A 26,780-nucleotide genomic window follows, 5' to 3' on the forward strand; every position below is an offset into this window, starting at 1 on the left:
CAGCTTTGAAGCTAGAAAGACAGAGGGGTGTGGGCACACACAACATTTGTTAATTTCCTCTCTGCTCATTGAGAGGGCCTGAGAGCAATAAGCCAGCAGCATCCCACTTCTGACACATCTTGGGCTTCCCTTCTGGCTCAGCTGGTAAAGAATCTGTCTGCAATGCGGGAGACCTGGGTTCGATCCCTGGGTTGGGAAGATCCCCGGAGAAGGGAAAGGCTACCCACTGCGGTATTCTGGCCTGGAGAATTCCCTGGACTGTAGCCCATGGGGTCGCAAAGAGTCGGACACGACCGAGCAACTTTCACTTCACTTCACTCAGTTTTTAAACATGATTCTCCACTAAAAGGAACCACCAGAGCTCTTTGGGGAAAATGACTTTTTCTAAGACTGGAACAAGAAGCATACTAGATGAGCCTGTAACACCTTCCTGGGCCGGAAAGCAGAGGCGTGCTCAGAGAATGATGTCAGAAGGACACAGAAGTCATCCTGAAGGGACGCAGGCCACATTAGGAACAGTTTGAGCGACGAAATAAATGGGCTTCGTAATGAACTATCACCCACAGGGTAAGAACTCATGAGCCCACACTGACATAAATAAATGAATAAATAAATAATGAAGGCGAAAAAGCTCAGTTTTACAGAAGAATTCCAAACATTGAATGTAGAAGGAATCTCAGAATTAGAAAAATCACCATTTGGTTACTACCATGTAATAATGTCAAAGGTAAGAATCATGCCAGGATCCTGAAATTGGTAGGTGGACGCGTGAAGAGCAGCAGCCTGTACACGGCCTCCAAGTATCTCCCCATGTATTTTAAATGACTGGGGGAAAATCGTACCTTTACAAAAGACATCAGGACAGTCAGCACATCATCAAGTCCCAGATTTAACATCACTAGTCACGGGAAGACTCTGCTGTCCCCTGGGGTGAGGTCCTGGGGAGGCACAGCGCTTCTGGGCCCTTCCCGCCACCAGTGCAGACCTGAGTCTAACGCAAAGGAGACACCAGACGGATCCAACCTGAGGGAGGCTGTGCAAAACACCTACCACCCTGTCCTTCGCAAAAATGTGGTTGCGAAGGACACGGAAGGGCTGAGAAGCTGCTTCAGATCAAAGGTGATTAAGCAGAAAGGACAAGGAAACGCAGTGTGACTGTGGGCTGGAGTCTGAACTAGAATTTTTTTTTTTTAATTACAAAGGTCCCTAGTGGAAAAACTGATGAAATTTGAATATTACAAGTTAGATTTCAGTAATTATATTGTGGCTAGCCCTGTTTTCAGTAGGTACTGCTGAAGTATTTGGAAGTAAAGGGTATCATATCGTCAACTTACTCTTAAAAGGCTCAGAATAAAAATGCGTGGGTGTGTGGAGAGCGAGAACAATAAAGCAAATCTGGTAAAATGCTAACTTCAGTGGAATCTCAGTCAACTGTATGTGGAAAAATCTTTGTACTACTGTGCAACTTTGCATTAAGTCTAAAATTTTTGCAAAATTAAAACCCCAAGTCATTTTTTAACTTGCCAGTTGTCCACAGAAACCAGGAAAGTTACACTCCTTCAGTGTTAATCATTAGCTTCTTAGGACAGACTGAAATCATTCATCGTAGCAACAACTCATCATAACAAAGGGAAAATCATAATACACCCTTGATATTGGCAGTTACAAGCCAAATTAAAGGGGGAAAAAAACACCTGTGATTCATTTCGCCTCGCTTCAAGTTCCATTTAGAACAAGGCAGGCTCAGAGACAGTAAAACCTGGAAACAGCAAAGTGTAAAGAGTTCTCAGAATGCCAAGACAGTCACATGACATTCATTAGACAAATGATCACATCCCTCTGGGCCAGGGTTTCATCATCTGAAAAATGCAGGGGTTCTATCAGATTATTTCTGCAGTCTACTCTGTACATCATGAAAATCTGTAAATTCATTTCATAATAAAAATACTTATCGCTTGCCTTACAAAATATAGATCTCACTCAAACCTCGAGTTCAAATATAACAACAACAAACTGGTCAGTAAGTCGTCACTAACTTTCTACACTAATTGTTTCCTCCTCTTTCCTTCCTCCAGGCAAGAACACTGGAGCGGGTTGCCATTCCCTCCTCCAGGAGATCTTCCCCACCCGAGGATCGAACCTCTGTCTCCTGCATTGGCAGGGGGATTCTTTACCACACTGAGCCACCAGGGAAGCCCTCCGTTATTTCTCAGAGCTTGGAAAATAAAGATTTCCTTGTGTTTTTAACTTTCCGTAGCTTGACCAACGTCACCAACAAGCACGTCCATGCATTCTGAGTATCAGACTGCTAGACATGTAAACACGGCAGTTAATTCCAAAACTCACCGTGGGCCAGTAACATCTTTTAAAATACAATATGCACAACAGAATGCTTTTTATTTTAACAACAAAATAAGCTGAATAGATTTTTCTACTAAAGAAAGCTCAGTGGTACAATAAACACGATTAATATCCACTAAGTATTAACTTTTATTCAGCTGGCTTTCATAAAGGAAATCAGCTTAAGTAACTTATCTGATGAACCTCAATTGCTAAGGTTCCTTTCTGTTTTGCTTTCCAGTTTAGACAATATCATTCTTACAACAGAACACTATGCTGTGATGCTGTAATTATCTGTACAACATCCAAAGTCAACTGTTTTTCTGCAGGGGCTACTCACCTGAGAACTCTTGCCACACTTCGCGTCTCCCGAAACGATCACAATTTGACTCTGAAGCAGCTTCTCCATAAAGGAGTATTTTTCCTTCCATATTGGAAGGTCTTCTCTTTCTTTCAGAAGTTTATAGTAACGTGATGAATACGGCAAGCCATCGAAAGGGTTAAGTTCCAAGTCCTCACAGGCCAGAACTCCCTCCTCATCCCCGTCACTGGAATCCAGGGACTCGGGGAAATAGCGTTTCTCGGAGGAAGAGCTGGTACATTCCAGGGCTGCTGCTTCCATCTTGTCCAGGGAGCTTAGGCCGCCGGCATCCTCCCCACTGCAAACAGAGCCGTCTCGAACACCAACTCAGACGTCCCAGCCTGCGGGACTGCAGGTCACGGCTCTCGCCCGCTGAGCTCCTCCGGGCTGCATCCGCTCTCTGCTGCGCCGGCTCGCTCCAGCACTCTTCTGCGCGTTCACTGATGGTCGATAAAGCTAGACACAAACTAAACCAGAAGCAAAGTCAGGTACGCAGACACACGAGATGCTCAAAAGAAAAAGCAACAGGCATCCCAAAACAAAAGCCTGATTTTTTTCTGTCAACGGGTTACTGTCTGGCATTTCTGCTGTTTAAAAGGCCAGAAATAACTCAGGCTCGCTCTTCCGGTCTGGCTGGTTGCATTTCTCTCTGGCTGGTTTGGAGCACGAGCCCACCCGGGACCTGGTTCTCTCTGCTGACCCCTGTCCCAGGTCCCCGCATGTTGATTGACAGCAGAATCGGGAGCAACAGGCGGACATTGTGAGCGTGAGGCTCCATCACGTGGTCACTAATCCCACCACAAAGGAGACGCCAGACCCTCTAAAAGAGAAAACTGTTGAGGGCCTGGCGCGTGTTCCCCCACATTGGCTTCAGAAGGTCTACTATTTATTTATTTAGTTTAAAAGAGTATTAAATTTTCTTTTTCATTTTACATTTGCCTGTGCTAATTTACAAAGCCAAGTGAGTGAATTTATTATTTTTTCCCATCTGAGGCTATGCTAGCTTTGCTTAATGAGGTCTTTTATTTGTTTAACTACACCAGGAATCTCAAGCATATTTCTTGAGATTCCTGGGTCTTAAGCCCAACATGTTAGATTTAAGAGGCAACAAATTACAACACTTAATTTAAACAAAGAAGAGAAAAACTGCCTAAGAAAGGGTAAAATTTACACTAGGAATAGTCTGGATGTGTCAGGGAAGGGATCCTTCCTTTTCCAATCACTAGTGGTTTTTAAAAAATTCAATCAGTATTGCTGGAAATAAGCACCTTTTCACATTCACCAAGGGAAAACTAAAAGCAAAGAAAAACTCAAGTAAGAAAGAACGCAGAATAAAATACATTTCATGATATCTTGTCATTCAGATCACTCTTTTTATGGCAGCTCATTTATCAGAACTATTGCTCGAGATTGTCAGAGTAGTCTCAAACGGCTAGCTTCTATCCATAAGTAATAAAAAGAAGACGAAAGAAAACACTCCTCCACTGGTCAAGTCAGGCTCCAAGGAAACAGCCCATCACTTAGGAAACACTCCCGAGGGCCTTTCCAGGGCTTAAACTAATAAACGAGGCACTGGTCACACACATAAGGACACTCTGGGGGTAGGGCGAGGGCTGGGATAGAACTTTTAAAAAGTCACAGGTCACAAGAGGGAGAAACTGATCGCCAGGGCGGGGAAGGGATGTTCTAGCTCTATGAGGGTAAGAAAGTGAAGTCCCTGAGTTGTGTCCGACTCTGTGACCCTGTGGCCTGTAGCCCACCAGGCTCCTCCGTCCATGGAATTCTCCAGGCACGAATACTGGAGTGGGTTGCCATTTCCTTCTCCAGGAGAGCTTCCTGACCCAGGGATCAAAAACCCTGGTCTCTCACATTGCAGGGAGACACTTCACCATCTGAGCCGCCAGGGAAGCCCAGTATGAGGGTAGAGTTCTTCAAAATTCATTCTGAAAGCCACTGTTTCAAAATGATAATGGAACTGTCAAGGCGTGATAATACAGATGTAACATGCATTAACTCCACAATTCTGCGTGGAGACCAGACCCACAGAGAGCTCCAACAGCACGGCAGCCTGAGATCACAGGACAGGCTGACTGCGAGGGCGCCCAAGGACCACAAACTCTACTGCCTAAGAGAAGGTGACGCCTGGGCTTAGGTTCAATTTTCGCTTCGTTCTGATTAGAATCCCTTCCAAGGGATCTCATCATACATGTAAATTAAATTACTGTTACTATGACTGATGACTGCCTTAGGTACTATTTCTGAATTGTTTTATCGTAAAAAAAAAAAAAAAAAGAGCAGCAGCGCTATTACTAGTACCAAATATGTGTCCTTGAAATGTTTCTCTTGCAGTACTCCCTAAAAGTGTAATCATCTTGTAATTATAGTAAAATCTTACTTAGACAGTACTGACCACGTTGAATCCTCGGGCAACAGTCACGTTTTCTGAATGGGCATCTGTCTAAGGCTGACCTAGCCTCGTTTTACACAACCATGAGTAGAGATACACATCACCCACTTATCTGTTCTGCTGATTCAGAGATGACCCATGGAGCAGTGGACTCTACTTCCTCTCCCTGTGAATCTGAGCTGGCCCCGTGACTCGCTGTGACCGCCAAGAATGCAGTGAAGTGATGCTGGACTACTTCCGAGGCAGTCAACTGCTTGAAAACACTCTCCCTTGGAGCCAGCTGTCATTCTGTGAGGTGGAGAAGCCACTAGGAAGAGACCGAAGCTTGGCGTCTGCTGACAGAAGGCACAGCCCGCCACCCGCGTGGGTGAGCGGTGGAAGGCGCCCCGCCCCGGCACGGCCTCCGGATGACCTCAGGCCCGGCCGACAGGGCGCCTGGGCGAGGAGCGGCTGCGGGAGCCCAGTCACCCGGAGAACCAGGGGACGGGCCACCAAGTTCCAGCCGCAGAAAACCAGACTTCTGCCGGCTAAACAGAGCATACTCGGGATTTAAGTTTCTCTTCATGACTCAAGGTCCGTTGGAGAAGACTCAAGAGTCCCTTGGACTGCAAGGAGATGCAACCAGTCCATCCTAAAGGAAATCAGTCCTGGGTGTTCACTGAAAGGACTGATGTTGAAGCTGAAGCTCCAATACTTTGGCCACCCGATGAGAAGAGGCAACTCATTGGAAAAGACCCTGAGGCTGGGAAAGATTGCAGGCGGGAGGAGAAGGGGACGACAGAGGATGAGATGGTTGGATGGCATCACCAACTCGATGGACGTGAGTTTGAGCCACCTCCGGGAGTTGGTGATGGACAGCGAGGTGTGCTGTGGTCCAAGGGGTTGCAGAGTCGGATACGACTGAGCAACTGAACTGAACTAAATAAGGGCACCAATACACTGGTTCCTGTAATAGAATGAGGTTTCCAAGGTTCCCCTGCAGTGACGCGGGTCAGAGGCCAGACTGCGGCCACAGAGCCCTCCTTCCCCGGGGATGTGGACCCCACATCACACCACTCTCCCCGGTGAGGCCCCCGCCTGCTTCTCTAACCTGCTCTCCTACGCGGCGCTTAGAACCAGTTAGCCTTGTTGGACAGAAACGCCTGTGAAGGCTGAGTCCACACAGGGCTCTACGCTGAGCCCGGCGGGTCTGAAGGGTAAAGCTGTGAAGCCCATGACATCTATTTGCAGTTCTCTCGGAACCTGTTTTTCTTTCTTTTGGTCTATCTTTATTTATTTGGGCTTCCCTGGTGGCTCAGTTGGTAAAGAATCCGCCTGCAATGCAGGAGACCTGGGTTCGATCCCTGGGTCAGGAAGATCCCCTGGAGAAGGGAAAGGCGACCCACTCCAGTATTCTGGCCTGGAGAATTCCATGGACTGTATAGTCCATGAGGCCACAAAGTGTCAAACACGACTGAGCAACTTTCACTTTATTTATTTAATTGGAGGATAATGGGCTTTACAACGTGTGCTTCTGCCGTACAACGCCACGAGTCAGCTGTAAGCACGTGTATGTCCCTTCCCTCTCGAGCCCCCACCCCCTCATCCCATCCCCCAGGCCATCACAGAGCGCCACGCGGGGCTTGCTGCGCTACACAGCGCCTTCCCACTGGCTATTTTACACAGGTCGTGTGTGAGCGTCACGGCCACTCTTCTGATCTGTCCCACTCCGTGTGTGTCCACGGGCCCTTTTACTGTCCTATAGACGGAGTTCCCGATTTGGAGGGGCGAGTGGCTGAGTTCTGAGTCCACCAACTCGCACGACAGACACACACACCTCCCCTCTCTGATTCAGCAACTGGCGGGAGCCGTGTCAATCACTTCCTCCTGGTCGTTGTTTAATCACTCAGTTCTGTCCGACTCGTCATGACCCCATGGGCTGCAGCCCACCATGCCCCTCTGCTCATGGGATTTCCCGAGCAAGAATACTGGAGTGGGGTGCCATTTCCTTCTCTGGGGGATCTTCCTGACCCAGGGATTGAACCTGAGTCTCCAGCATTGGCAGGTGGAGTCTTTACTACTGAGCCCCACTTTCTCCCAGATATAATTAAATACACACAAGAAATTCATGTCCTGGCCTTTGGCAAATTTAATAGTACCAAAACCTAAATAAGAGAAAACGAGTAATACAGGCTACACATCACTCAAAATAAAACTTAATAAAATCTATCCTGTTGTCAATATAAACTACATTCTATGACAAGAATTTTAAATCTGAAAGCAAACTGGCATTTGCTCATTTTTCAAAGCTATCCTACATGAGGCTGTAGATCAAATTTGCCTGCCCTCTGAAGTGAAACTATCACAACTCTTAAATGAGCATTTATGAAAATAATACACTATCCAGCATAAAACAAAACCACCTCACCAAGAAAAGAATCAGAAGTTAACACGTGGCTAACGAGCTACACGTTGGCCATTTATATTTTGGCTCTGGGCCAGTAATGCTAGAAACATAAATGGAGTCCATAGACAAGGAAGGATAAAGCTTTCAAGGGACGAAGTCAAATAAGCTGGTGAAATCTGTCCTGAATGACTGTTGCACTGTCTGACGCTCCTCTTCTGCATTTCCCCCCATGTTCAACAGAATGTCAACGGGCTCCTCACACCTACCAAGCCCTCACGTGTACAGCGGCGGCCACTGCACGGGCCTGGCGATCCCCCAACACTCAGTCTCTGGGCCTCTTCTCTCTGTAAAGGGCCGGGGAGGTCTCATCCTGTTTCGCGGCTTTAATGCCACTGTATGTGGAGGTCTCCCTGTTTATATGTCCCATCAAGCCTCTCTCCCTGAACTCCAGTATCGTGTATTCAACTACCTACGAGTCATCTCCAACGTGGATACTTAGCAGGCATTTCAAACTTTACGAACTTGAAGCTGAGAGCTGACATCTGCCCCAAAGTCATACACCCGGTCCTCTCATCTTCCTCCTTTTAACTGCTCAGACCCCCAAATCTGAACTTATTCTTCATTTTTCTTTATCTCTGATCCATCAGCGGGTGTGCTAGAGAGAACAGCAGCATCCAAAGATGTGCGTGTCCAAATGCCTGGGATCTTCATTATGTACTCTGCGTGACAAGAGGACTGCAGATGTGATTGAGTTGAGGATCTTGGCTGAGGGAGACGGTACTGGTGGGTCTGAGCTAATTGCAGGGTCTGAAAATCAGAGACCCCTTCTCAGGTTTAGTCAGAGGGGGTACGACCATGGAAGAAGGGCTGGGGAGATGCGATGTTGTTGGCTCTGAGGGAGGGCGAGCTCGTGAGCCACGACGTGGTGACCTCTAAAAGCTGGGAAAGGAATTCTCTCTAGAGTGTCTAGAAAGCAGCACAGCCCTGCCTGATTTTAAACCAGTGATGACCATTTAAAAACATGTATTTTACTTTTTATTTCTTTATTTGGCTGCGCTGGGTCTTAGTCGCAGCACGTGGGATCTCTAGTTGAGACTTGCAGCATAAACACTTAGTTGGGGCCTGTGGGATCTAGTTCCCTGGCCAGGGGTCCAGCCTGAGCCCTCTGCATTGAGAGTGCAGAGTCTGAGCCACTGGCCCACCAGGGAAGTCCCAAACCGTGACGAACTAACTTCTAACCGAAGCAAATTAGGATAATAAATAAATTACCACTAGATTTGCAGTAATGTGTTACAGGAGCAATAGGTAACTTATACATCTGGTCATGCCCGTTCTACCTTCAAAATATATCAAAGCCCCCGTAACCTCCACCATGAACAGCTGCTCTGAGCCACTGTCCTCTCACCTGGATTACTGAGACGGCCTCATGACTGGTCTTGGTTCCACCCTTAGTATCTTGCAGTCAAAGTGATCCTGGCGGAGTCTACTTAGGGCTCCTCAGCTCAAAGAATTTCTCATGATTTAGAAATTTCACCTTGCTCCAGGGAAAATCCGCAATCCTTAACAGGACCTGCAAGGCCTGTGGGATCTAGAGGCATCACCTCCCTGCCCCAGTTTCCCCGGCTCCCTCTCACACTTCTCTGCTCACGCGGCCCCCTCACTGTTCCCCAGACACACGGCACACGCCTGCCTCGCGGACTTCATACCCGCTCTGCTCTCCGCCCGAAACGCTCCTTTCCTCAGATACCGAAATGGCCAGCTTCCTTATTTTCCTAAAGACCTACATCAAATGTCAACTCTGCCAGTGGGGGCTTCCCTGCCACGGGAAGCCGTGTCTGAACTTTCACCCACGCCCCTGTGCCCCAAACCCACTCCCCTAGCTCCTTAACCTGCACTGTTTTCCCCTTTACATTTGTTTACTGTTGGAGCCCTCCACCGGAACGCAAGCACTCGAGGCAGGGAGGTGTCTATTTTTCTCCCGCCTTCACGGCAGAGTCGGCGCATGGAAAGCATTCAACAAATATTTGCTGAATGAACGAGCGAATGATGTTGCTAGCCCCTCAGGGTATTGCTGTTCAACTATCCAGGTTGTCCTCTATTCGGTCAGTGACCAAGTCCTTCAAAACTTTGCCGTGTTCTGTTCCGTCCATCGCGTCTTTCATCTGACGCCGGTGAACACCTGCCTTTCTCCCCAGGCTCTCCACTGCAATTTCTCATGTACAGATCTGCACTTTCATTATATTATCTACTTAAAGTTCCAGTTACCTTGCTACTGCTGCATCAATAGAGCGGAAACACTTCCATCGGAAACTATGTTTCTGGATTTCAGTGACTTTTTTGCCCCCGAATATGACCCAGGGTCACCTGCTGTTTTTAAAGGGTATGGCCTGAGAGTCTGGTGAATTAGCATATCCATCAACTGAAATATCTGTGAGCTCTTAAGTTTTCCCATGAACCATACACCTAAATAACAAACCAGCTCCTTGTTCAACATTTCTTAAAGCTGCTTTTTTCTTGACGACTTGAGAAGAGTAACTGTGTAGAAAATCACAGTTATACTGAGATTCACACAACAGCATGCCTCAATCTTGCTCCAGCGGACCCCCGATCTTTCGGGTCACTTGTAAATAACCAGTGTGAAATGACAACATCCCTAAGGATCAGGGAGCTACTGAACCATCTGTACTACACACCATCTTTCCTTTCAGCCTCTCTACTCGAACCATTACTGAGCTATATCCTCTTCGGCAATTTCCACAGTCTGAACCCGGATACAGGGGGAACTCGATTAGCAATTAGAGGTTGAATCACCTTCTGTCCTTTGGGGATTTCATGATTTTTAAGAGTAACATCTGATTGTGTTTTATTACAGGTGTTATTCTCAATCTAATAGGTTTTCTCTAATCTCAAGTCTTCTCATCTTCAATGCCTGTATTTTCATGTCTTCCATTTTCTTATTCAACCAATATTTGGGTGTCAACTAAGTATCTGGCCTGTGAACATACGAGTGACACGTGAACACACCGGGACTCTTAATCTTGTAGTCAAATAAGTAAGACTTCCTGGTGGCTCAGACGATAAAGAATCTGCTTGCAACGTGGGAGAGCCGGGTTCACTCTCTGGGTTGGGAAGATCCCCTGGAGAAGGGAATGGGTACCCCCTCCAGTATTCTGGCCTGGGAAATCCCATGGACAGAGGAGCCTGGTGGGCCACAGTCCACTGGGTTGAAAAAAGTCAAGACACGTCTAAGTGACTAACACTTTCACTTTCGTTCAAGTAAGTAAAAGAAGGAAGAATGACAGGTATGTAATAGAAAAAAGAAAAGATCCGGGGACAGGTAAGTTCATAGATGATACAAGGACCAAATCAGAAAAGACTGGATAAGGAGACTGTTTTATTTTAAATGCCATGGGTCTAACTCAGTCATTTCTTGATTAAAATTTGTATTTTTTAAACATTTTGCTTTTCTTTACCATTTTGCTAAATCTGTTACTCCATTTTCTAAATATTATCTATGTTTTTTTAATATCTACCTTCAAATTTCTTAACTACTACTGCATGACAGGTTCCAGGAGAGCTGGTACCCACTGAATGTGATGGCAGAATGGAATGGATAGTGCAGTTATGACCTAGCTCACCAAATAGGGCGGGAACAGAAACCAGCGAACCGCATTCAATGAAACATTATCAGGAATATTAAAAGCTAAACACCACTGCTAGACTATTTAAAATTACTTTCACAAAGGTCTGTGAAAACAGGTCTTTTCTATGATCCAATTCACAGCCTATCCTTTTCCATATCCACTGCTTAGGAAAAGTGTTCTGGGGAAAACACACATATACAAACACCTTGCTTTTTAAAAAATTATTCTTTTAATGTGACTTCCAAATTTGTTTTGACACTATTTATGTGACCAATGCATTTTTCTTGATGAATTTGTGCTAATTTTTACTGAAAGTTTTAAAATAATTTAATCACTATTTAAAGTCTCTTCATAGTCCGCAGAAAAGGAAATTTACTTATTATTCACATGTTTGCAAACAGGATTACATGCAGACTCAGTAATTTCTTAAAGACCCCAGAGGATGTCCGTGGTGGTTCAGTGGTTAAGAGTACACCTTGCAATGCACAGGACACGGGTTCGATCCCTGGTCCAGGAAGATCCCGCATGTCGCAGAGCAACCGAGTCCAAGTACCACAATCACTGGGCCTGTACTCTGGGGCCCTTGAGCAAACAGTGAAGCCCAAGCGCCTAGAGCCCGAGTTCTGCAGCAAGAGAAGCCACCACAGTGAGAAGCCTGAGCCCACAGCAAAGAGCAGACCCTGCTCGCGCATCCTGAGCAAAGGCCCCCCGCATGGCTACAAAGACCCAGCAGGGCCAAACACAAACAAACAAATCTTTCTCATGGATGTGAATCTGAGCAAACTCCAGGGGACAGTGAAGGATGGGAGGCCTGGCGTGCTGCAGTCCACGGGGTCGCAAGGAGTCGGACACGACTTAGCGGCTGAACACCAAACAAGGGGAGCAGCTTAGTAAAAGGAAACACGTGTCCGTGTGGAAACTCTGAACAACGCTCGAACACTAACGCAAACTCAGCACATGTACTAACACATTCACTCAGGTTTTCACGTGGCTTCCTCTAGCTCTAGGTTTACGATAGATTTCCTAAGGTCAAGATCCACTTCTGAGTCATCTCTGCAGAGTCTACAAAGTAACATAGGCCTTTGCAAAAATTATGTGACCAATGCATATTAGCTGAAATAATAAACAATATACTTGTGAACCATGATGATAAGGTTTAGAACAAAGGAAGGTTAATGAGGCATTACAAGTGAATAATGACTGTCCTCAGGATAGAGGGCTGTTATTTCTTCGGAGAACAGGATCATTAGTTCCATATTCCACACCAACTCTATTCAAAGTGCTTGTTTGTGACAAGATAAGGAGCCTGCACCACAGTGTAAATTAACCGGCTGCTTCCTTCCCTGAAGAAGTCTTGCTATTACCCTGAACTAAACAGTATGATTAGGGCCACAATCTATTTACATTCTGGCACCAGCTCCTAATCTCACTGCAAACCAGTAAGAGTCTGTGGACTGACTGGTCTGCACACCGCACTTTGAAAACAATGGTTCCATCCAACCACTGAAGCTGGACTAGTACTAAGGATAACAATAACGATAATGAGGATGATTTTACCAATTAGCCTTTACAGAGTGCTTACTGGGCGCCAGATGCTGTAAGTACTTAAGCACTTTATATGGATTATTTCATTTAAACTCTTAAGGACCCCATGAGGGTTTACTTTATTATTTCCATTTTTTTAATGAGGAAATTTAAGCCTTTAGAAGCTTAGTTAATCCACTCAGCTTCGAGCCGCTCCGCTGGGGTAGAGCAGGCGCTGAAGTCCTGCAGTCTGCCCTCAGCTTCGCCCCCCGTATCTGTCCCAGGTACGGGTCCTGTGTGTGCTCAACCACGTCAAACATCCGATATGGAAACTTTACTTTCCATTTACTTTTCCATTCTACTTTAATCAAAAACAATGGACTTAACATAACTGGGCTTTTAAGAAGACTACTCCTTTGCTTTCCTTTGTTTTAATTGGCTCAGCGCTCCCAAAAAGCACATCCTACTGTATACTGTCATCCTGCTTATTTAACTTCTATGCAGAGTACATCAAGTGAGATGCCAGGCTGGATGAAGCACAAGTTGAAATCAAGATTGCTGGGAGAAACATCAATAACCTCAGATATGTAGATGGCATCAGCATTACGGCAGAAAGTGAAGAAGAATTCAAGAGCCTCTTGATGAAAGTGAAAGAGGAGAGTGAAAAAGCTGTCTTAAAACTCAACACTGAAAAAAACGAAGAACATGGCATCAGCTCCAATCACTTCATGGCCAACAGACGGGGAAACAATGGAAACAGTGACAGACTTTTATTTTCTCGGGCTCCAATGTGGATGGTGACTGCAGACATGAAATTAAAAGACTCCTTGGAAGAAAAGCTATGACAAACCTAGACAGCATATTAAAAAACAGAGACATTACTTTGCTGACAAAGGTCTGTCTAGTCAAAGCTTTGGTTTTTCCAATAGTCATGTAGAGATGTGAGAGCTGAACAATAAAAAAGGCTGAGCACCAAAGAACTGATGCTTTTGAACTGTGGTGTTGGAGAAGATTCTTGAGAGTCCCTTGGACAGCAAGGAGAGCAAACCCATAAACCCTAAAGGAACTCAACCCTGAATATTCACTGGAAGTACTGATGCTGAAGCTCCAATACTTCGGCCACCTGATGCGAAGCACTGACTCATCAGAAAAGACTCTGATGCTGGGGAAGACTGAAGGCAGGAGGAGAAGGGGACGAGAGAGGATGAGATGGTTGGACGGCATCATCGGCTCAATGGATATGAATCTGAGCAAGCTCTGGGAGTTGGTGATGGACAGGGAAGCCTGGTGTGCTGCAGCCCATGGGGCTGCAAAAAGTTGGACACGACTGAGCGACTGAACAACCTTGGTTTCTAGCAGAAGAGCTTGGCGGGTTGAAAAGAGTCAGATACAACTAAACGTTATCACAATAATAACAATAATATACCAAACACAGCTTGAATAATCAATCCTGCACAATTTCTTTCAAGAATCCTACATTCTACTGGTAATTTGCACATACAGAAAGACTTTCCAAGCTCAATCAATGTTTGTGCATCATAATAACATATTACTCCCTACATGTAAGTCTATAAATCAAGGGTTTTGTTAGAATTTCAAATGGCTGGGCCACTCAGTGCTTTTCAACACTATTTTGATGACTATCTTTACCAGATAATATTCTAAAAACTAACACTTGAGTAAAAGCAAAGTTAATAATGTACGCTAAAACATTAATTTGACTTATTTATGCAGTCTAGTTAGATATCTGAACAAGTGCGTGAGCCAATCAAAGCTGAAAACTAAAAATAGACTATTGCCAGTCTTCCTAAGGAATTCACCATATTTATTTTACCTACAACATACACAAAATGAACTTTTATACAACTTCTTTATCAAAGACAGTATTGCTTGGGGCATTATCATACCTCCTGAAGTTACATTTTACTTGAATTGTTGCTCTAAATGGAGATTGTGAAAAACGAAAAATATGAGGAGTGTTTTTCACAAAGTATGTGTGTGTGTGTGTGTGTGTGTTCAGTCAGTCGTGTCCGCCTCTTTGTGACCCCATGGACTGCAGCCTGCCAGGCTCCTCTGTCCATGGAATTCTCCAGGCAAGAATACTGGAGTGGGCTGCCATTTCCTCCTTCATGCTAACAAAGTAATGGGAAGCCATTCTGCACCAACTTTATTAAAATAAGAATCAGTCGATAAACCATGTTGTGCACTCTAAGGCAGGTGGAGAAAAATAGAATCATTTCAGGGAGTGCCAACACATGAGCCTGGAAGAGCAGGGGTTCTATTCTGTTAGTCTCTCCAGATTTTCTGGTCCCTTCTCTCTAGTCTCTGTACCCCAGAGTTTTATCCCCAACCCTCTTCTCACTGCACATAACCTCCCCGGAGAACCTCCCTCACATCTTAACTTCAATCACTGAGTGCTTCACCCGAGTTTCTATCTTCATCTCAGACTTCTTTCTACAGTTCCAGGCCCACACGTCCAAATACTACTTATGGGACATCCCAACTTAGACAACAGGCAGTTTCAGGGTTAATGTTCAAAACTGAATTTGTCATCCACCCCACTTCTGACACTTCTGAGAAAGAAAAGGGCTTCTTTCCCCCTGTCACGTTCCAGATTAGGCAACTGACAGAACAGTGCCGGTCAGCTGGAAGTCATCCCTGGCCTCTCCCCCACCTCCACCTCCGGCACCTCCAAGGCTGCTGCTTTCACCTCCCTCAGCGGCCCCTCCTCCTCATTCCCGACACCATCACCACCAGAGCCTTAGTTATCTTATCATTTCTCCACAGAATTACTGCAAAGTCTCCAGGTTTGCTTTTCTGCCTCCATCTGTGGCTCTCCATCAACACATCATTCACAGGCTGCCAGCCATCTCTGTCAAATGCAAAACTGGTCACATCACTGACTCAAGTGCTTTTTATTATCTTCAGGATAAAAGCCTCACTCCTGGATTCTTTCTGACTTAGTCTGTATTTGCCTTCTCCAGCCTTCTAGCATGTTCTCTCTGCTCCTGCCACAGTGGACTTGTGCCCAGAGCTGGTCCCCTATCCCCTGCACCTCTGCCTGGGAGGTCCCCCTGCCCTCACAGACAACCCATCGAGTCATCTCCTAGTCCCTCCTGGAGAAGAAATCCAGGTCCCAGGAAGTACCTAACACATTACAGGTGCTCACCAAATATTTGCTGCATGTATGCCGGAGTTAATGACAACTCTTTACATTTAATAAATTCTTTGGAATATACAAGGAATTTTCATTCATATCTATAATCATATTTGACAACCACTGCAGGTTTTATCATCCCGAGTTATCAATGAGGAAATAATGGCCCCTGACTTTCCCAAGATGGAAGAGCAGGAATTAATGCAATCATCCCTAACTAAAGGCTTGTCCTCTATTATTATCCTACTTAATTATCAGGTACACCCTGAAAACCCACTATGAGCTAAAAGGAATACAGAAGCAGCCTAGGTCATGGACTCAGCTCTAAAATGTTTAATCTCATCAGAGGCACAACACCCATACACAAAAAAACTGACAGAAAATTCTACAAGATAGTATAGTATATATATAAAATAGATCACCAACTGGGACTTACCACATACACAGAGAACTATATTCAATATCTTATAATATTGGAAAGAATCTTGAAGGTAAAAGAATCTGAGAAGGAACATATATATATGTATATATAATGTACATGGCTAAATTACTGTACTATACACCTGAAACTAACATAAAACTAACACGATATTGTAAATTAACTATACCTCAATTAAAAAAAAAATTCTAAGGAGAAAAAAGAAAGTACAGTGTAGAATAGGGCTAAGTGCCAAAGTGCGTAGTGACCCCAGGAGGAACAGAATGCATTCAGTGGGCACCCACCTATCCTGGCTTCCTGGGGCTCAGAGGGGAAAACATCCCTCTGCCAATGCAGAAGATGCAGAAGCAGCGCGTCTGACCCCTGGGTTGGGAAGATCCCCTGGAGAAAGGAATGGCAAGCCCGTCCAGTACTCTCGCCTGGAAAATCCCACAGACAGAGGAGCCTGGCGGGCTCCAGTCCAGGGGTCTCGGAGTCGGACACGACCGAGTCACTGAGCATGGACACATGCACCCCTGTGCTGGAGAGGCTTTCCTAACAGGAGATGGGGGGCGCAGCATGGCTCTGCAGCCCAATTACACTAGGAATGATTAAACGGGCTAAGACGGGGGCATTTCTTAAGTCCAACATGGTCATGCGGACCATGACAGGTCTGGAGGACAGAAAGGAAACAGCAAAAATGGAAACATAATTGCTTTCTGCCTTTGACCAAATTCCTTCTGCGTTTCAGAAAGTAACAAGAGTAAGAGTTCTCTCACTATGGAAAAACAGAAATCCAGAAACAAAAATGAAAACTTCCTCTGACTTATGAGAGTAAGCTTATGAAACAGAAGTACATTCATCTGCTTTACTTTCTTTCTTTCCTTTTGAAATCATCCTACTTGAATTAAACCATGTTAACTTCCGAAAGGAATTACTTTTACTTTAAATTCTGATGTGGACAAGAGATTTAAATAAGAAAAAGAAAGGCCACCTCTGTCTCTTAATTGCTACCTTGTTATTCCCTGGGACAGTGCTTTGGCTTGATACATGTAGTTGAGCATCAGCAAAGTAAACAATAATGTAATCATTCCCTTCAGTGAAGAGCTGGGAAACTTTTCTGAACATGACAGTGAAAACAAATAGAAAAAGCAGTACAAAATCCCCAAAGGGACAACCAGTACTTTTACCATTCATTTCAACCCCCAGCCACTAGCAACCGACCTCAGGCCATCCCCTCCAATAATAAAGCACATCCCTTTATCTGGAGCAATTTCTTTAAAGCTCTTCTCAATCATTCAACAGGCATTTAACAAGTACATTGTTACTGGAGAAAAAGAAACTGAATACCAACCCTTGCCTTAGACACTTTTGTACCTACCCCTTCCTCATTTTCACTCCCCTCTCCAGTCATTTGTTCCATAGGTACATGATCCCCTAAAACAAATGCTGTTTTTCAGTTGCTCAAGTCACCTCTTACCTAAAATACGTCAATGCAAGATTGCCTCAATGTCAAGCTCCTAGCTATCGATAAAATCATTCATCTATACTACAAAGTATTTACCAATACATATCTCCATTTTATAAAGCAATTATCCTCTGGTGAAAAAAGAAACAAATCTGCATATAACTGTTAAATTCTCGAATCCTTGTTACATGAAGATCTACAATTTTGGTTCTTTCTTCTTTTTAAGTACAAGTGCCTAATCCTTTGCTATATAAGAAAATTTAACCCTACCTCCTCTTTTCTTTCTGTTAGTAAAAGCCAAGCTTTAATCGTTATCTTGTCACTTTGACTATGACATTATTAATGAACATCATTATGTATGTTTCTCCAAAGACCAATTCATAACTTTGCTAATGATGTGAAAACTGTAATTTGAAAAGACTGTACTACAGAAGAACTGTTGATCTTAGAATCTTTCTATCTAAAAACCCACCATGAAGTGTTTACTTTCCAACTTGAATTTATTACTTTAATATTGTAGCTGTTGAATTACAGGTTCTGTATCTATCACACTGCTTGTCAATATCCACATAAACATAAAACTTGTGGCTTTGACAAAGAATCTGAAAAAGTCCCCATACAGTCTGAGAGGGGATAGCCCAATTTGGTGGAATATAATGAATGTCCCTTTCCATCACAGAATATCTGCTTCTTAGGTTCAATTAACCTCTGAATGATTCTCTTTATTCGAGGAAAGTAATTCTCCTTGATGTCCTTGTCATCTACAGGTTGGAAAAGAATTCCTTGCCATCAACTAGCGGCAAAGAATGAGCAGTCACTACCGTGACCCCAAAACACTCTCTTCTTTTCATTCCCCTCAAGTTCTGTCTAGGGCAGCAGGAGGAATTGATAGAGGGGCCAAAATCTTCAGACCGGAGCACTGCATCGATCATGCTGTTTCCTCCCACTGGCACGTGCATTCCCCTGGTTTTCCTTCTCCCCTCTCCTCAGGGTTGTTGTTCTTGACCTATACAGCACTCTCCCCGTGGTCTGAATTTTTACAGCCTACCAGATAAAATGCCCGGTGATCCCTAACACTTCCTGAAAGCACTACCTGCATCGATGTTTTCAAAACCATCTTAGGAGAAAAAAAGACTATGGTGTGGGATCTTGCTACAAAACAAGATTATGGTGTGTTTCACCGCCCTCCCAAGTTTTGGTACAGAACGTGTGGGCCTGGTGCCTGCAACTTGGAGCGAAAACCAGGAGGAGCCCTGAAACACACACACACACACACACACACACACACGGTGCTACAACTTGGAGCGAAAACCAGGAGGAGCCCCGACACAAATACACACACACACACACACACACACACGGTGCTACAACTTTGGAGCGAAAACTAGGAGCCCTGACACAAATACACACACACACACACACACACACACACACGGTGCTACAACTTGGAGCGAAAACCAGGAGGAGCCCTGAAACACACACACACACACACACACACACACACACACACACTGCTACAACTTGCAGCGAAAACCAGGAGGAGCCCTGAAACACACACACACACACACACACACACACACACACACTGCTACAACTTGGAGCGAAAACCAGGAGGAGCCCTGAAACACACACACGCACAGAGTGCTACAACTTGGAGCGAAAACCAGGAGCCCTGACACAAATACACACACACACACACACCTAAAAACCGGAAAGATCCGACTGGGGCCCAGGGCCTGAAAGGTGACACTTGGGATGACAGTGCAATGTGCGCAGCGGAGGCGCCTTCTCCCCGCTTCTCGGGACCCGGGCGACGCGCTCGGCCCACTGCCGACCACTTGCTCCCATCTGCTAAGAAGCGCTGCCCGCCAAAGTGACACGCGTGGCCGAGGTCCGGCCCCGGGCCGGCCGGGCGCACCCCACACCACCCGAGGCCGCCCCCCAGCCTCGCGGCCCCGGGGCCCGCAGGGAGGGCGGGTCCGCTCCGCGCGCCCGGACGCGGCTCCGCGAGGCTGGCGGGCGGCCCGAGGTGCGGGGCGTCTCCTACCGGGCGGTTCACCAGTCGGGGCGGGGTGCTCCGGGGCCAACCGGCGGGCCCGCCACAGGTGCGCCGGGCCGCCCCCACCCCAGCCTCCCGCCGCCGCGGCCCGGCCTTTACCTGCGGCCCGCGGACGGAGGCCCGGGCGCGGCCGCCCTTCCCCGCCGAGCTCGCCGGGCGCACGGACCGACGAACGGACGCCTCGGGTCGGCGACGGAGGGCGCACGGGGCCCCACCCGAAGGCCCCGCCGGGGACGCGAGGGCCGCCGCGGGGAGGGCGCGACCGCCCAACCAGGCCGCCCCGGGGCAGCGCGTCTTCCGCCCGCGGGCCCCCTCCGTCCGTCGCGCTCGCTGCCCCGCTGGAGACGCGCGGGCCCTCGCGCTCGCTCGCGTTTCCTGGCGTCTTTTGGTCCCTCCCTCTCGCCGTCCTTCCTGCTCCTCCTCCTCCCCACCCCGCCCTCCGGGTTGTCAGGGCAACCGAAGCGACGCCGGCCCCCGGGAGGAGAGGCGTTAGAAGGGGCTTGCAGCACCGGGGGCTCGGCCCGTAGGGGCCCGGGAGCAGCTTCCTCTATGGAGCTCCAGAGTAAGGGGGCCGGGGCCGGGGCCGGGGCGGGCCTTCCCTGGAACGGGTGTGGGCGCCCTGCGCGCAGCGCCACAGGCTTTTTTTTTTTTTTTTTTTAAACGCTTTTGACCTGGATATACGGCCTCCCTCTCGCGCTTTCTTCTCCGGGAGAGTCGAGAAAGGGGCTAAATCCCGCGGAGTGTGATTGTCGGGAGCCCGAGGGCTGCGTGAGCTCGGGAATGTGGGCTGGAGGCGGTAGCGCCCCCAGGGTGTTGCTTCCTGAAATGACCTCCCAAGCAAATCCATTTCTTGTTACTATTGCTGTCATTATTATTGGAGCTTCCCTGTTGGCTCCGATGGTAAAGAATCCTCCTGCAATGCGGGAGACACAGGTTCGATCCCTGGGTTGGGAAGATCCCTTGAAGGAGGGCATGGCAACCCACTCCAGTGTTCTTGCCTGGAGAATCCCATGACAGAGGAGCCTGGCGGGAATACAGTCCACAGGGTCGCAGAGTCAGACACGACTGAAGCGACTTGGCATAATAACACAGTCGTCACTGTTTTGTTTGGTACTCTGATTCATTGACCCTAAGTAGCCATTCTGCTTCTAAAATGTCAGCAATTGGACCTGCAAGGAGGCCTGCTCTTGTACATACTAGAAGATATGGCATCCTCTTCCCAGTAGTCGGAGATTTGAAAGAGAGAAAAATTTTGAGGTTTGTGCAAGGGTGTTTAATTCGTTGCTAGAGGTTCTCCGAGGTAGGCTTGGACACGCAAAAAGGGAAAAAGTTACGAGTTCTTTTACTGTTTCCCACTTTGTTTGACAAAAGGTGAGCCGTCTGGAATTATCAGATCTAACACCAGCTTTAACTTACTGTGTTTTTGATTGTTGTTCAGTGTGCTGTGCTTAGTCGCTCAGCCGTGTCCGACTCTTGCCACCCCATGGACTGTAGCCCATCAGGATCTTCTGTCCATGGGATTCTCCAGGCAAGAATACTGGAGTGAGTTGCCATGCCCTCCTCCAGGGTATCTTTCCAACCCAGGGCTCCCACGTTGCAGGCGGATTCTTTACCGTCTGAGCCACCAGGGAAGCACATTGATTGTTGTTTTTATATTATTAGTACTGCCACTACGACTACTATTCAAACCTCTCTAGGGACACAGAGCTCCATCCTTCTTTCCCAAGCTGTTTTATTGCTCCTTTTGTTCTTAAAATAAGAACAGTGTTTCATAGGGAAACTAGAAAGACCTGGAACTGTTATAGGAGGATGCAGTGTGACTCTGACAACCAAGTTGTCTTTTCTTGCACAGTTTCAGAAATGAAAGTACTCAGACCTTGTCCATTCTCTGCAGTATATGCTGATGTTGTTAAAGGTCGTTAGTTTCCAAGGAGGTTTCTAACGAGTTTTACCTTTCTTTTAACTCTCTTGCTGAGCTGAAAGCTTGTAAGTTGAGAATTATAGTTTGAGTGGACTTTATACGCTATTCTGTCACTCACACTTGTAACTCTCTGGATTCTGTGTGTTATCTAACTTGTTGAAAGAAATTTAACTTATAACAATGTTAGAATTTTTGTATCATTTCAAACTAATACCAGGGTGTGTATGTTCTCTCTTTAGAGAAGAAATAAAGTGAAGTGAAATAAATAGAAGAATAAATAAAGTGAAGAAATATCTCTCTTAAAAATACCTTTATTTCTTCAAATTTATGTTACTGTTTAACTGTGTAAACTAAAAATTTCAAGTATGGTATTGAATTTGGTATTTCCAATTTCAATACCAATACCAATTTCAAATTCCAGTACCAATTTCCATGGTATTTCCACGGTATTCTCTATGTTCTAAGTACTTTCCTGGAGTGGAGGATTGAACAGTGAATACAACCCTGTTCACTTTGATTATTCCTGGGAACCTGAGCAGACACTTGCCCAAGAACTTCTGAAAACCTCCCTGGGGTCTGAGATTAGGGGAAAGCAAACGGACAGAAGGCTTCCGGCAGAATAACCCAACAAAGAATGAGGGAAAGGGGTCCCAGACAGGTCCCTGAGACCAGAGAGAGCAGTGTGCGTTTAAGGTTCAGAGTTTGAAGATCAGTAGAACTGTGACTGAGAAGACAGAGGGGTGGAGGGGAGGAGGAAGAAAAGAGACAAGGCTGGAAGAGTGAGTAGGAGCCAGATCCTGGAGACTTTGTAAAACTGTGAGAAATTTATTACCTCTTTGAATGACACATCTCGTTTATATCTGATCACAGATATATCTGATCACACTGGGTCTTAACGTGGAAAATATTTATTAAATAATCTTTTATGCCTGGGACAGAACTGTACACTTATTCTTTTTTACATACTCTCAAATGCTGTCACTAGTTTAATTTTAGATAATTCAAACAATGACCATTTACCTTAGAGAATTCTTTTTTTTTTTTTTAATTTTTTTTAAAAAAATTTTTCAGTGGGTTTTGTCATACATTGATATGAATCAGCCATAGAGTTACACGAATTCCCCATCCCGAGGAATTCTTTAGCAGCCTAATAAACATCATTTTGGGTGAATATTAATTTATTTGCTGTTAATAAATATTTTAAAGGACAAAGATTAGATGGTCTTTAAGGTCCTTTTTAACTTCAAAAAATGTACCCTACCAGATTCCACCTGAGACTCAAGTTACTATTTTATCCTCTCAAAGATATTGGAAAATACTATGGCTGTGATATTAACAAATAGGACAATTATTCTGTCATCAGAATAACAAAATTAACAATATAGTATGTTGTTATGCCAATATTATCTGGCATATTTTAAGCCTGGTGTATACATGATACCATTTGTTATTGGGGGGTTTCAAGTAGCATTTTACTGGTGTAGTTGAATATAGCACCAGTAAACTGATTTAAAAGGAGGCCCCTTCTTCATTGCCTTTAAGGATTAAACATGTATCTAAGGACAACACCAAAGAACTACTAGAAAAAACCCCCAAGTCAGTGTTACCCATTCTGTTTCCACACACTTAGGTTTCTATTACTTTTAGGAGTGACCTTTATTAACTGAGTCATTAAAATCCCATAAACATAAGCACTTCAAATCCCACAGCTGGATCACACTGGCAATAAGCAGAGGGTGACTGGGGCTACCACTGTTTTGCAGAATGATAGTAAGCCAATGATCCAAGAAATGACTCCAGGGGGAAAGGGGCAGATTAAATCAGCTTACAACCCTGGGCTGTTTGGAATGGTTTTGGCTCTTGGCTTACATATTTACATCTTTAATTATTTTCTTCCTAAACTAACAACGCGGTTGGAAAGATAACCCACGTATGAAATAACATGAAAAATGCACATCAAATTCCTATTTTTAAAAAATTATTTATTTTTGACTGTGCTGGGTCTTCACTGCTATGCACAGGCTTTCACCAGTTGCAGCTAGTGTGGGCTACTCTCCAGCTGCCGTCCAAGTGCTTCTCACTGTGGTGGGTTCCCTTGTTGCGGAGCACAGGCTCTAGGCGCACCGGCTGGGTAGTTGTGGTGCATGGGCTTAGCTACCCCGCGACATGTGGCTTCTTCCCCAGCCAGGGCTTGAACCTGTGCCCCCTGCCTTGGAAGGTGGATTCTTATCCACTGTCCCACCAGTGAAAGTCGCTCAGCCGTGTCTGACTCTTTGCAACCCCACGGGCTGTACAGTCCATGGAAGTCTCCAGGCCAGAATACTGGAGTGGGTAGCCTTTCCCTTCTCCAGGGGATCTTTTCCCACCCAGGGATCGAACCCAGGTCTCCCACCTGGCAGGCGAATTCTTTACCAGCTGAGCCACAAGGGAAGCCTGAGAATACTGGAGTGGGTAGACTATCCCTTCTCCAGTGGATTTTCCTGACCCAGGAATCGAGCTGGAGTCTCCTGCATTGCAGTCAGATTCTTTACCAACTGAACTCACCACCAAGGAAGTTCCAAATTCCTTTTTTTCTATTTTTTTTTTTAAGAGAAGATTTAAGTTCAACAGTACTATCTCTTCCCTAATATTTTATAAGTGGTAATGCCAAGGAGTAGCTTTGCAGGTCTTTAAACTTTCCTCTCATGATCTTCCCTAGCCCACCAAATCACCCTAAACAAGTACATAATCTAAATTTTAAAATGTGCATATTTATCAAGTGCAGCATCAAGATATACCCTTAGCTCCCACTTACAACCTTATTGCCACCTGCCCTCTAAACTCGCCTTAAATTAAAAACGCTGGGCCTATTTCAGGCCAGGCAGCAGTTTCTTGATAGATACCTCCCTTTTCAAAGAAATCCTAAATGGGATTCTAGGTTACTCCAGTGACTAAGAGACTGAGACATAGCCTTAAAGGGGTGAAGACCTGTTTCTCCAAACCTGTTTTCCCACTGGTCTGCCCCATCTATGGGTAGGATTTCACCATCTTCCCAGCTCCTCCGGCTGGAAATCCAAGTGTCATCCTGAGCTCCTCTCTTTTACTCAGCACCCCTCCCACTCACCCCACCCATCAGCGTGCCTGTTTATTCCACCTCACACACACCCTAACTCTGTGTCTTTCTCCCTGCGGTCCTCACCCATACTCCAAGCCACCATCTTGCCTAGCCCGTGATGGGAGTCTCTGCTGATTTCTGCACTTCCTCTCCCCACCTGTGCTCACCTGGGGACCAGAGTAAGCTTTTCAAAATGCACAGGTCATGTCACTCCCCTGCCAAAAGGCCCCCACACCCCCGCAAGAGTTCTCATCCAGCTGCCTCAGCAACCCACCGCGTATAGGATCTGGGGTACATGATGCTTCAGCCCAACGGTCTTTTTGTCCCTTCAACGTACCAAGCTCCTTCGGGACTGCGGGTCTTGGCACAGGCTCTTCCCGGGGGTGGGGGGGAGGTTCTCCCTCCTGCTCAGGTCCCACACAGTGTCTTCTGGTCTCAGCTTAAATGCCATTCCTTTGTGCTTCGTGTTCAGTCGTGTCCAACTCTTTGCGACTCCATGGACGGTAGCCCGCCAGGCTCCTCTGTCCATGGGATTTCCCAGGCAAGAATACTGGAGTGGGTGGCCATTCCCCTCTCCAGGGGATCTTCCCGACCCAGGGATCGACCCCCTGACTCCTGGGTCTCCTGCATTGTAGGCAAATTCTTCACCGCAGAGCGGTCAGCGATGCCCCATGTCACTCCTTGGTGCATGCTTCTCCAAAGAGGGTCAGGCCCCCTCCCTGTGTTACTCCTGTCTCTGCAGTGATCACAACCTGTGATTCTCTTGTTAATGTTCACAATCTGTGTTCTCCACCGGGCTGTAGGGTGGCTAAAGAGTGCCCAGTCTACCATTTTGCTTCCAACACTTAACATGGAATAGGCCCCAAACAAGCATTTACTGAATGGATGGCACTGCTGTGAACACCTGGGTGCCTTATTTAGTTTTATTTCCTTAAGAGTGTTGCAATGTGCTTCAAAAGAAAGCCATTTTACTCTGTAACAGAAAGGGCTATGCACCAGTGAGATTTGACTTGCCTCTTGTGTTGTATGCTTTGGGTAAAGTTCATTTAAATCAGGAGCTTGTAAATGTCAGGTGAATTACAAATATGGCATTTCTTTTTCTTCACTAGTTTAAAAGGGGGTCCTTTGAGTATCTTATTCTATCCAGTAAAATTAAGGAAATAAGAAGGGAATCTTATCTGGGGGTACTGAAAGACTGCCAGCTCATAGACTCGACAAAATCTTTGCACTGCCATCGAGTACTTGTTCATTAATTATCTGAGAGACTGCTGAGTATTTAAGAGCAATAAATTAGTGAAACTCAGGAGTGATTTTTAAAAGTCTGTGTAACAATTTTTTGTCAAGTAGTCTTAGTCTCTTACAGAGTGAAGCAAGTCAGAAAGAAAGACACCAATACAGTATATTAATGCATATACATGGAATTTAGAAAGATGGTAACGATCACCCTATATGCGAGACAGCAAAAGAGACACAGATATAAAGAACAGTCTTTTGGACTCTGGGAAAAGTTGAGGGTAGATGAAATGAGAGAATAGCATTGAAACATGTATATTACTATGTGTGAAATAGATCACCAGTCCAAGTTCAATACATGAGACAGAGTGCTCAGGGCTAGTGCACTGGGATGACCCTGAGGGATGGGATGGGGAGGAAGGTGGGAGGGGGGTTCAGGATGGGGGACACATGTATGCCCATGGCTGATTCAATGTATGGCAAAAACCACTACAGTATTGTAAAGTAATTAGCCTCCAATTAAAATAAAAGACTAATTTTTTTTAAAAAAGAATATTAATTCTATCAATTAGATTGCAATTCAAAAGTTACCATTAAGAAATAAAGGCTTATTTGAATCAAGTTTAAAACTTAAAAAAATTCAAAGCAACAGGTTTTAAATAGCTATAAAATCCCCATCAAAATACTGATGCTCATTGCCATCCTGACCTCAGGATGCTCAGCCCACCACAGGGAGAAGCAGACAGACTGGATGGGTGCAGCTGTGTC

At 45.7% G+C, this 26,780-nt stretch overlaps 2 protein-coding genes across 2 annotated transcripts in view; one reads left to right on the forward strand and one right to left on the reverse strand.

Annotated features, from left to right (window-relative positions):
- The window catches only part of DHX32 (DEAH-box helicase 32 (putative)), a 49,738-nt gene extending 29,615 nt beyond the window's left edge, over positions 1-20,123 (reverse strand). The window contains exons 1-2 of the mRNA XM_065923531.1: positions 19,864-20,123; positions 2,681-3,168 (exon numbers count right to left, since the gene is read on the reverse strand). Coding sequence (XP_065779603.1) covers positions 2,681-2,962 — 282 coding nt within the window. The 5' untranslated portion in view covers positions 2,963-3,168; positions 19,864-20,123. The remainder of the gene's footprint in view (positions 1-2,680; positions 3,169-19,863) is intronic.
- Positions 20,124-20,243: 120 nt separating this feature from the next.
- FANK1 (fibronectin type III and ankyrin repeat domains 1) overlaps positions 20,244-26,780 on the forward strand; it is a 101,534-nt gene continuing 94,997 nt past the window's right edge. The window contains exon 1 of the mRNA XM_065920154.1: positions 20,244-20,326. Coding sequence (XP_065776226.1) covers positions 20,314-20,326 — 13 coding nt within the window. The 5' untranslated portion in view covers positions 20,244-20,313. The remainder of the gene's footprint in view (positions 20,327-26,780) is intronic.

The sequence above is a fragment of the Muntiacus reevesi genome, chromosome 2 (genome assembly GCF_963930625.1).
Source record: "Muntiacus reevesi chromosome 2, mMunRee1.1, whole genome shotgun sequence".
Taxonomy (NCBI): Eukaryota; Metazoa; Chordata; class Mammalia; order Artiodactyla; family Cervidae; genus Muntiacus; species Muntiacus reevesi.